The 12,838-nt window shown below is 34.9% G+C and overlaps 1 protein-coding gene across 2 annotated transcripts in view; it reads right to left on the reverse strand.

Moving 5' to 3' along the window:
• Window positions 1–12,838, reverse strand: part of FNIP1 (folliculin interacting protein 1) — a 124,068-nt gene that overhangs the window by 24,935 nt on the left and 86,295 nt on the right. For both annotated transcript variants that reach the window (XM_024557092.3, XM_053912201.1), the window contains 4 exons: window positions 11,363–11,564; window positions 7,734–7,819; window positions 2,695–2,841; window positions 1,709–1,878 (listed from right to left, as the gene is read on the reverse strand). In XM_024557092.3, coding sequence (XP_024412860.2) covers window positions 1,709–1,878; window positions 2,695–2,841; window positions 7,734–7,819; window positions 11,363–11,564 — 605 coding nt within the window. The remainder of the gene's footprint in view (window positions 1–1,708; window positions 1,879–2,694; window positions 2,842–7,733; window positions 7,820–11,362; window positions 11,565–12,838) is intronic.

The raw sequence follows: 12,838 nt of genomic DNA on the forward strand, positions 1-12,838 counted from the left end.
ATTGGGAGGGGGAGAGAGGGGGGAAAGGTACAGAGAATAAACAGCATAAATGATAGGTGGAAAATAGACAGGGGGAGGGTACGAATAGTGTAGAAATGTAGAAGCCAAAGAACTTATAGTATGACCCATGGACATGAACTATAGGGGGGGAATGTGGGAGGGAGGGGGTGGGCAGGATGGAGTGGAGTGAAGGGGGGGAAATGGGACAACTGTAATAGCATAATCAATAAATATATCAAAAAAAAAAAAAGAAAAAAAAATTCCCCATCGGGACATATACCTGGGTTGTAGACCAGGTCTCCAGTTGGGGGTGTACAAGAGGCAACCACACATTGATGTTTCTCTCCCTTTCTTTCTCCCTCCCCTCTCCTCCATTTAAAAATAAATAAAATCTAAAAAAGAAGTTATTAACCGTACAATGGACTACTCCATCTCATTAAAAAGGAATGAACTATTATTACCTACAAAAAATAAGTGCATCTAAAAAAATTATGTTAAATGAAAGAAGTCAGACAAAATATAAAGTATGTACTGCTATGATTCCATGTATAAAGTCTAGAAACTGCAAAGTAGTCTATATTGACAGAAAGCAGACCAGTGGCTGCCTGGGTACATGGGATGGTGAACAGAGAGAGTGGGCAAGAACAGAGGGAGGGCATGAGATAACTTTGAAAGTGATGGATGTGTTCACCAACTTGATGTTGGTGATGGTTTTAGAGGTATTACCCTTTGACGTATACATCCAAACTTACACAATTGTATACTTTATATATGTTTGCTGTATATCAATTATTCTAATGCAGTGGAAAAAAGGAAAGGAAGAAGAGAAGAAAGAGGGAAGAGAGAGGGTGAGAGGGAGGGAGGAAGGGAGGAAGGTTGGTTACCTGAATTAATAAACCACATGACAATCTACCAGGCAAGTTTACTCACCAGCGCAACCTAAGAGAAGTTTCTACCAGGTCACCAAAATGCTCTCATATTCCTCCCCCATTACCTAATACTAAGAGAATGAGGATAGGACTAACAGCAGGTACATTAACCAACACTGTCCTAAGCACTTTACATGTATTATCTTATTTAATTTTCACATTGAAGTATGTACTACCTATTATTATCCCAACTTTGCAAATAAGGGAACTGTGGTTCAAATGCAGTCTGCCTGATTCCACAGCCTGTGCTTTTAAGCAACATGCAACACTGCCTTCCTGATGACTGTCTACTCATCAATTATCCCCTCTCCTCTCTATTAACCATTTATTCACTGGGGCCTAGCACAAAGAGAAATATTTTCCAAAATTACTCAACAAACAAATAAAAGTGGACCACCACAAACCTCAATGACAGCTTTTCAGTTAACCAGATTTATCCTAGCTATCCCAGGTGACTTTGTTGATTCATTCTTGCTAGGCATAGGACCTACCACAAACCCCACTGATGATCCTGAAGTTGCTAGTGAGCCAGCCATCACCCTGCTCCTCTTGCTCCAGCCACAGCTCTCTATCCATAAGTAATATACACATAAGATGGGCAGGGGGAAGACAAGACAACCTAGCAGACGAGACTGAACAAGTCACGAACAGGTACTTTAGAATGGAAGAGGTAAAAGAGTATTTACTACTACTACTTTCTTTTTGGCTATAAAATAACTCCAGACAGTTACACAAAAGTCTAAATATAATGCATAATGTAGGAGTGTCAGACTACATACCCAATTGTGCCCAAAGTGGGTTATATGGATGAGTCTTCGCCAACATGTCCACACTTTGAGAGGAATGTTTTTCTAAAAATATTTTTATAGGTGGCTGTCCATTTGGCATGACTGTTGGAACCCAGGCAAGATGATTGGTCAAAACTGCAGTAATGAGTGCTGGCAAGAATCTGAAAACAAAATGCATCTTATCAAATTCCAATCTGCCTTTGTAAAACCTCAGGTAAAATACCATGACAGAATAAAGCAAAGACAGTACATATTATCATGTGGCCAAACAGTATTTAAAAAAAGAGAGGGGAGAAGAAAGGATAGGCATATCATCAGAATGAAAATGAAAGTTAATTTTTCAGTTGTGTAGGAGTCAAAGAAAATCCTTAAAATAAAGACAGCATTCACAAGGAGCTATATTTGATCATAATTACAAAACAAAAATGTAGCTTTACTTGAAAAATTATGGTTTCTTTTCATTAATTTGTACAATTTCTTAAGTGACCAGGAAGTGTATACATTTCCAAATTACTAAATGAGAAAATGAAGGAAAGTATTAAGCAATCTACCATCAAAGACAATAAAAATATCTGAATTACTCATCTGAATTCTAGAAATTTGATGAGAAAAAAAAAATCACATTAAAGATGGATATTTTAAAATTTATTTTCTATGGAATGAAACAGCAAAAAGTGAATACAGTTAACAAAAAATGGGAGGCCTCAGAGTTCTGTAAGAGTCAGGAATTTTAATTTCACACATAGACATTCTTACTGTTTCTCATTTACAGAGTTTTGTGGACTTCTCCCATAACTTATATTTTAATGATCTTTTAGAATTTTGTTTTGATTATTAATAATATCAAAAAATTACAAAGATAATAGTTAATTCCTGTACTTTTATAATTGATTTTGATCATAATTTGTATCTAATTATAGTAAATAGTAGCTAAGGTATTTAAGATAGCTCAGAGAGATAAATAAATTCAGTCATACTGATTTTTTGAAGCGTTTTCCATTAGAAAAGTGAACTCCTTCATGAATCGATGACAAAGGTGGTTCTTTTCTGGAATTCCCGACATCATTGTAAGCCAGACGGGCTCTCCAATTCGTGGCATTGTGTAAAGATTACAAATTGTTGTCCTAAAAAGAGGAAAACAAATTATGAAATTCATAGTTCACAGAATCACATACCTTAAAATAAAGTTATCTTTTTATCTTACTAACTTGGGCCTCGCACCTAGCTTATTAAAGCCATTGACAGGAGACAATGAATCAAGTTGGTTCTTCTCTGTCATCAGCACAAAACCATGGAAAGTGCTCCGTACATAAACGTAAAATATGTTGGTTCTGGCACTGGCTCTGGCCCCAATGAAGGTGTGCCCTTGGGCAAATTATTTCCCTACTTTAAGCATCAATTTCCACCACCTGTAGAATAAAAGGATAAATAATTTCTAAAGCCCCTTCCAGTTCTACGTTTCTAAGGTATAAGCTGTATTTAAATATATTGTAAATAACCACAACATAGAAAAGATAAATATTCTAAATGGGATAACAGCTTATCCATATACCCACTTAAAACAACAGTTTATGCATCACTTTGTTACCTACACTGAGACATCTTAGTAAAGTACTGAAGGATGATGAGGACATTATAGATGGCATGCTATGTAATGATTCCCAACCTTTTGAAGTTTTCCATGAATCAACACAAGAAAGGATTATTGAACAATTGTGATAGTACTCTTCTGGCTATTTCATTGATTTAGACAATAGTCTCACGACTTGCACTCACTCTCTCCTGAAGGCTTCAAGGACACCTTTAAGATGTCAATTATTTCCCTTTTATATTAATATCTATTCAGCGAAGACCTATACTCTCACCATACTAAGCAACTCCTGCAAAGTTGGGCCTTAAGTAACTAATTGGTCTCTAGTTCTCTGATAGCTCCACAAGTGTTAATAGCCACCTCAGTATAATTCTTTAACACTTAGAATCCAAAAAAGGAAAAGAATTCTTGTGCCCAAACAAGTTACACTGAATCTTGACCCAATATGAGCACGATATATTACTACAGATAGAAGTGACAAATACAGGTTAATGAGTTCTTGGTAGGACATAAAATCACTGCTCAGAACTTAAAAAAATAATGGAACAAAAGTAAAGGTATTTTACAGAGAAAAACACAAGACTATAAACTAGGGATATGTGAAAATGCTTATTTTTAAAGCCTATTAAGGATGTCCAGATAGGATGAAAACCAGAGCACAAATGTTTATCCCCTTTCAGTTCTAATGCCCAAGTGAACACCACTTAAGGATTTGAAAACAAAAAAAAATCACTGCAACAAACAGAACCGAAGAAAAACCTTCAGTGAAAATTAAAATGATAGATTTAATAAAATTCTAGAGGGTAAAACACAAAGAAGAATGTTGAGTGAAGCAGTAGGGTAGAGGAAGAAATGGGTTATAGTGCACACAGACGGGCATGGACCAAGAGGACCGAATCTGCCTCATTCAAAACGAAAGAAGATCCTCAGGACTTGCAAATGTCTGGTAAAGGAGAGGACAGCAGTTATGGAACTGTAAACTAGGAGACTACTTCAAAGTCCCTAAGTGGTTGGTGGCCCTTATCTCCACCCCACAGCATGACTACAGATAGGAAAGCAGATGTAGCAATTGCCTAACCCAGAGAATTGACACCCCCAAAACCCTTCCTGACATTGAATATTTCGCAGTACACAGAGAGACAGTAAATCTTGTGGTGTTAAAATTTCATTGGGGCGGAGCAGTTAGAGGGGAAAAATGTCTAAATATGCTCTTTCAGGGAGTTTTAATAAAAAATGGCTCAACAACACTGCCCTAAAGTGAAGTTATCCCGTCTGTGCTTGATTCATGCACAGAGCTCCTAACCTATATTTTGGTGCTTCACTCTCAACTATGAATGAGCAACCAAAATACTGATATATAGGGAAAGCCTCCAAGGAAAGAGGGACACAAACAGAAAGACAGAAACATACACACACTCACACACAAAATGACTCCAGAGGAAAGAGAAAACAGTACATCCAGAAAAAGAAAAGGAAAACATGAAAGAAAACAGACATAAAAGATCAATCCAGGAGTGCCAGTTTCTAACAAAAAGAACTTAAGAAAGAGAAAATAAACTACCAAAGTAAGTAGAGTATTTACAAGCCAGAAAAACAAGCTAGTGCTAAAACTAAACTGAAAGGCTGAAGGACTGAGGGGAGGTATAACCTCATGCTGAAAGTATGCTCTAAAATTAATAAATCAAGATATAGCTGCATTAAGGGTACTGTTTAACAATATAGAGGTAAATAACAAAAGAAGTAGTTACAGGGACAGGAGAGGTTGGATCGGATTAACTTGTTTTTCATTATTAGACCTTTCAGTAATGTATTTTTTGTTCTTAACCATGTGAATATACTTCTTGATTAAAAGAAACGCTGTATAAGTAAATGAATGAGCTGATCAATTCATTTTTTCATGAACTGCTTCAGCATATTAGTGTCTACTACAAGCCTATGTGTCATGGGCCAGGGCCAGATCACTAATATTAGTATAGTGGTCCACTGGGAACATTACCTTTAGTGTTTTGGTGTTTAAGAATATGTACTATGACTTCAGGGTGTATCTGGTGCAAAGAAGGCAAAGAAATTAATTATAAGTAGTGCTTCTCACTATATACAGCTCTGTGTTGTCATCAGCGATCTAGAGGTCCTTTCTTCGCGGCTAATGACCATGCCCTACCCTTCAGTAGTAAGAAGGGCAAGCCAAGTATTTTCAGTAATCCGACTCCTTTTTTTTTTTTTTTCCTAGTCTATCCTTAGAGAAGAAAGACTCCTTTAGTTGTAAGGGAGCCTTGGACATGATTTAGTTTTCTTTGTTTCGCAGTAAGCTAGGTAAAAATCCAAGGACCTCATCTTTGGGAGGAAGCTTTGTTAACTAAAACATACTTCCTGTTCTCCAGGTTTCAAGACTTCCGTATACATGTGAATCATTTCCTTCCTCTTCTCAACTACCCAAAATTCATTATCTTGTCTCAAACAATTACCTACTTTAAAAATTACCTAACTGCTAATTTTTAATAACCACTTAGTTTTAAAATTAAGTATAATAGTCTCATTATTTGCAGTAATGTTCTATAAAATTGATGTGAACACTGAATCAACTGAGTCCCTGTTCCTAGGGGAAATGAAGGGCTAAGGTTCCTGTGAGCCTCTGGTCACATTTTTATCAACCCATCAATACATAATCTTGTTCCATGTAAGTTTCTACATATAAACTGCTTAAGATTTAATATACTGTTGATTTATTAACATTGAATTCACAGCCAACAGCACTATATCACTCATGCCTGAGTGAAGTTTACCTAACATGTGTATTTTTCTCTATAAGGCACATCACAGCCTTCTTGCGCTTAGAATCATTGGTCAGCATTTCAGCACTATGCTTGAGGGCCATTTTAAATAGCAAAATCATTAACAAAAAGAACAAAATGCAAAAACAAACTGGCAATATATAGGTGTCTAAAAGGACACTTGTTTAAAAATGAGAGCTGAGGTAAGAAGGCAAAGTATTGTCTTGTTCAACCTCATCTGGGAATGAGTGTGTAAGGCCACTCAAATTTTTCACTGCTCTCTACAGGTCCACAAATGATCGTAAAAGCACTTAGAGTATATTTTAGGGTTATAAACTTTAGCAAGTAGGTGAATTCAGACATACCAAATCTGTAAATAATGACGATCAACTGTACCTATTAAAGTACTTCTACAGAGAGCCTTCATAATAAAAATTATGAATGTATAAACTATTTTTAAGATATTATAAGAATGCTTAACTTACTTACACAGCCTTTCAGATTTTCACCCTATTATAGAAGGTAAGGTACACAATCATGATATGTATTTTCGATGATTTTATAACTCACACATATTGTAAATTCTAAGTAATCTTAAAATTAAAAGGCCAGGCCATTCATACTACCTTATTAGCAAAGCAAGTATTTAATTAAATTGTCTTAAATAAAAATATTATTTATAACCTAAGAGCAAGATCAGTATTCTACTAGGAATGAGTCTTATGACAATATTTACTATTCTGGTAACCTCAGCTGGATCTATTATGACAGTGTTTCCTCAGAGCTCAAATAGGGACTCTTGGCCTTCTGCCACAAAGCTTGTGACTACAGAAAGGAAACTGTAATCCAATAATGTAAGTATTAACTCCAAGTTCAAGGGCAAAGATTCATTACCTTGTAATACTGCAGAATATAAAACGCAGAAATAATATTGCAGGATTCTTTTAGGCAAATAAGCAAGAAGTGTATACTATCTCCCCAGTCTAAAAGAGGGAAAGACTGGGAGGATGAGAGGATGCAGTACATCTGAAGTGACTCTCAGAAAGAGACACACATTAGTCATTCTGTGTGATTCCCAACCTAAGTTCATATGCTATATGTCTGCCTGCCATACCAAGAGCACAATTACAGCAGTTGTTGGAGCTTTAGGCACAAACTTTGTTATGCGAGAAAATACTGGCTGAAGAAAAACTATTTGCTTTGCCATATCAAGAGACAGGATCAAGCAACAGTTATTCACAACATCAAGTTCATATTCCCTATATTCATGTGTTCTTGTATGCTATGTATCCAAGAACATCTGATTACTATCACTAGTTAATTAACACTTAATTAGTCCCTACATCTAGGTACCCAAGGGAGGGGAAAAAAAGCACATTTTTGCTGGAATAAGGGTTTCTTATGGTCACATGCGCTTGTCTATTGGTCCAATGCTAAAAATCACACAACTGATGGCTCCCAAATGTGCCTGAATCCCAAGCACATTTAATATTAAATAACATAGGAGCCAATGGGCTACTAAATTACACCACTGTTTGATTATAGAACAAATAAAAGAGTAAAATTTTGTCAGAATAAGTTAAAGAAAATAAATAAATCTTTCTGTGTGCACTGTAAAACAACTCTATGTTATGAAAAGGTGGAAAATATGTACCTGAATTCATTTAGGGCATCAACTATTCGATTATAAGCCAAACTCCTCTGACTGGCATCAGCTGATCTCCGGCTCATTTTCATAGCCTTGAAAGCAATCAAAGAGTTAATTCTTATACTGATAATGGGAAAAATATGAAAAGTGAAATACAAGGTCACATATTTTCATAACACTTGGCCACCATTCTTATCTAGGAAGATATAAAGAAGACACACATATTTATAGTGGCTTTCTTTGATGCACTACGATTATTAATGATTACAATAAAATTCAAATTTTTCAAGTGTTAAATCTTTTATTGTAACTGTCAAACCACAGAACGTCAACACACAAAGAAAACTGATGTTGACAGTTTCTGGGTTACCTAAAACTTTTTTCCCCAAATTGAACAAGATGCAATGATAACTCAGTAACAATAGCGCATGGTTTCCTCTAATATTTCACAAGTAATGGTTCTGTTAAGGAAGTCTTTAAGATCTGAAACATAAAGATTCTACTGAAATACATCAAGTTATTAGTAATATCTGCTTTCTTTAAAACAGCCAAGGTTGAAAAGCCTTGCTTTAAGTAGAAAAGAAGGGGATCAGGATTAGGCTAAGAAAGACAAGAAAAACTTTGTAATTTTATAGATTTTTAAAAGAGAATGTAATTCTGCACTATTAATGTAGATACAAATTAATTTTTTAAATATTTTAAACATATAATTATGAGAAGGTCAGACTACTTCAGACCAGAAATCATGTTCATGTACATCAAAAAGCTTCACAGGGTAAAAGTGAAACTTACTTTATGTTTTTATAAAATATTGATAAGACTCCTAATTTATAAAGAAGTAAATTTTTTAGCTGGAATTGAGCAGCATTATTCCTTAATTTTACCAGCAATAACAACAGCTAATTAAGATATAGGCCTGGAAAAGGTAACACATACTTTAAAAAAAATCCCAGGGTACCCAGAAACAAATCCACAGCTCTTCATTTAAAAAAAACAAAAGGTGATAGTTTGTAAACTGGCCCTAGAAGATAACTTCTTTGAATGGTCTGGTGTTTATTATATTCTACCATTAATTAACTGTATAACTTTTATAATTACGTTCTACACACTTATGTAAAAGTATTCTTTCATTCAGCTTTATCATTCAACTTTGATAAGAAATTAGATGTTAATCTTGAATAAATATCCAGACATCTATAAGTATATACTCTTTAGGTTACAGATGGTCAAAGCATTAAACATTTGAAAAATCATGTTTAATGATTCCTATAGTGCCTAAATACTGTATTTCAAGTTTTATACAAAGCTTGAAACACTTGTCCCAAAGCTAAATATTATGTGTACTGACTTTGGCAACAACAGACTACAAAAAAGGACAGTAGCCAGCTGAAGAAAATGTCACCAGTGTCTAACTTCTGAAAAAGTGAAAATGGCCTTTATTCACTTGTTCTGTAAAAAAAAAAAAAAAAAAAAAAAGTACTGCTAATGATCTACTTGTCTTTTGACTGATTTAATGTGAATAACTAACATCATTATCTTTGCTAGAGGCGGATGATTCTTAGTCACTACTAAGTTCCTGAAATGCATCCTCTGCTTTCTAGACCATTCTAATTGGTCTTCCCATCTCTAGCCTCTTACTCTAGACACTTTTAAACATGGTGTCAAATTAACCTTCCTAAATCACAATTTGGAGACTGCCTTAAAAACAAAGTCAAAACTTCTCACAAGGATTCTAGATTCTTTGAGAATTGCGCCCATTTAACTCTTCCAGCTCATCTTTGCATACTGTCACAGAGGTTAAGAACTTTACTTACACCCACTGATTCACTGGTATGGTTTCTGGAAATTAAATTTTTTTTAAATCTGGAAAATTTACCAGTATGTTAACTACATTGCAGCTATAATTGTGAAAAAGTAGAAATGGCCTAATAGAAAACTGTCACTTACACTAAGGAAAGTAACTAAAATATAATTATTTATAATGACATGAGAAATGTGTATGTTACAATGACGAGTTTTACTATATGCATAGAAAAGGCCTGGACAAGACTCACAGCAAAATGTTAATGAATTATCTTTGGGTGGCAAGGATACCAATTTTTCTTGCTCTTCTGCTATGTTCAATTTTCAAAGTTTTAGGTTTAAAAAATCCTACACATACTTTATGATGCAGTCCAAATGAAATATCTTCCCAATAGGAAGTCACTTTTCTTTCCTATGAACTCCTAAAAAAAACTTGGATTGTTCTCTTTTTTTTAGTTATCCTTATGTTCTATCTTATATTTAAAATTTTCCTACTTTATGTAAATTTATTATATATACTACCAACAGCAATTGATCACTTGTACCTTCTTAAAACACTTTTCTCACTTGGATCCCCCCAAAAAGTACTCTCCTTTCTTCTGCTTACTTGAATGGCCAATCCTCAGTCTCCTCTCCTCAAATTTTAACTGCTGAAATATTCTACAAATCAGTTCTAGGATCTCTCTCTGCTCCTCTCTTCTCTCCTTCAATCAGTTTCATGGCTTTAAATACCATCTATACACTGGTGCTGTCCAGCCTGGAAATTTTCCCTAAATTCTAGACTCATAAAAACTACTTGGATATCCAGGAGGCATCTCAAACAAACCCCTGACCTCAATCCACCAAACCTGTTCCAGCTGTAGTTTCCCCACTGCAATACTGGCAAGTCCGTCCTTCTTACTGCTCAAAGAAAAATTCTTGAGTCAACCTGTATTGTTCTTTCACTTATACCCCAAGTCAGTCCATCAGCTAATCTCATTAGTACTATTTTCAAAATATATCCAGAATCCAACCATTTCTCACCAATTCCACCACTAAATTGGTTTGAGTATCCATCACCTCTCACCCAGGTTATCCCAACAGCCTCCTAAATGGTCCTAAAAATCCTGCTTTACTCCTAGAAATCTATTCTCCACCAGCATTAAGAATAATCATCATAAATAATGTCATTCCTGCACTCAAAACCCTCCAATGGTCTCAAGAGGAAATGCCAATGCTCTTACAGTGCTGTCCCTTTAAGACCCGGTATTATCGTCTCTCATTTCGAACCCAGCTTCTCTTGACCTCCTTCCTGTTGCTCAAGTATCAGGCTTACTCCTGGCACAGGACCTTTGCCCCTGCCTGGAACATTCTTCTCTCACGTAGTTGTAGCTCACTTACTTCATATTTACGAACCACATGTCATTTAGTCAGGAGCTTTCCAGACTAGCCTATAAAAATTACCAATCCTTCCATCCATCACTCCTTATCAACCCTTCTCTGTTTTATTTTTCTCCAACTCATTTAGTTCCATCTAAGAGCTTATATATTCATTTGGTTATCTGTTGTCCCATGAAGTCAAGAGTGTTACTTTTTTCACATCTTATCTTTAATTTCTGTAACAGTGCCCCACAATATGGGCCCTCAAATATTTATTTATTGATCTTTTACTAGGCAGTAAGCTCATTAAAGAGTTGATGTTTATTTTTCATCTCCCAGAGCACTTTGCAGGGTACCTGCACAGTACCTATTAATTTTTCTATCAAATAAATAAACACAATGCTTAAAAAGGAAAATAAGATTCAAAGAAAAATAAGGGATATAAAACTAACCAACAACATGACTATGCTTACCTGTTCTATTGCACTCTTTAGTTTGTTCATGTGGCTTTCAAAAAGAGGAAAATGTGAAAAAAAGAATTCATTAAATTTGTTATTTTCATCTTCATCTTTGGATAATGAAAAGATTACCCCAATTGCAATCTTCTTTTTTCTCACAATTCCTGGGTTAGGGCCACAGCTTTCATCTGACAAATTAAAGCTTTCTTCTATAGACCTTAAAAACAAATTTTTTTTATTATTGTTTTTTTATTTTTAAAAAATATAAAAATAATTAATTTGCAATTCAATCTTGCTAATTAAATGTAGGCAAGATAAAGTTATCCCACCGTTTTATCAAGTAAATCTAAAAATTCACATCAATTGTTAATCTCTTTCAGAAATCTACTGGCTATTCCTTCATGGTCAAGTTTTTGTAAGAAATTTTAATAGAGTCTGATTAGGGATGCTTCGGTTCAATTAAAAGTCACTAGTAGATAACCCCAATTCATAACCAACTTAAATATGCCTGAATTTTAAGGTTTACAGATGAGTCTGATAAAATCTCTTCACGGTTCTAGAAGCTACTTGTCTCTTCTTTTGATTCCAGGAGTAAAAATCAAAGATGACGAAGTAAAATGAGTGAGTAAAAGAGAAGCTTGATTATCTTTAATTATACTTAACATAGATTAAAAAAAGATCTTTCAAGAATGAATTAATCTGCCAAAATAGAAAGAGTAAAGACTGAAATATCAAAACACGTATGCAGTACATAGATCAAAGTCCTAACAGAAGAGTTAAAATTATAAAACTCTTAGGAAAAAACATAAGGTAAAGGCTTTATGACATTGGATTTGACAATAATTTCTTGGATATGACACCAAAGCACAGGCAGCAACAACAATGAAAAACAGATAAATCGAACTACATGAAAACTAAAAACTGTTGTGCATCAAAGGACACTATCAACAGAATGAAAGGCAACCCATGGGAGGGAAAAAATATTTGCAAAGCATTTGTCTGATAAGGGATTGATATCTAGAACATAAAAACAACTCCTACAACTCAACAACAACAAATACCCTGATTTTAAAATGGGCAAAGCACTTGAACAGACAATTTTCCCAGGAAGACACACACACGGCCAATAAGCACATGATAACATGCTCAACACCACTAGCCATTATAGAAAGCAAATCAAAACCACAGTGAGATGCCACTTCACACCCATTAGGATGGCTGTCATCAAAAACAGAAAATAACAATTGGCAACGATGTGAAGAAATTAGAACTCTTGTGCATTTCTAGTGGAAATGTAAAATGGTACAGCCACTGTGGAAAACAGCATGGTAATTCCTCAAAAACTTAACACAGAATTACTATATAATCCAGCAATTCCACTTCTGGGTGTAAACCCAAAAGAATTGGAAGCAGGGACTCAAACTGGTATTTGTACATTCATGTTCATATCAGCATCATTCACAAAAGCCAGAAGGTGTAAGCAATCCAAAT

This window comes from Desmodus rotundus, chromosome 10 (genome assembly GCF_022682495.2).
Source record: "Desmodus rotundus isolate HL8 chromosome 10, HLdesRot8A.1, whole genome shotgun sequence".
NCBI classification, from domain to species: Eukaryota; Metazoa; Chordata; class Mammalia; order Chiroptera; family Phyllostomidae; genus Desmodus; species Desmodus rotundus.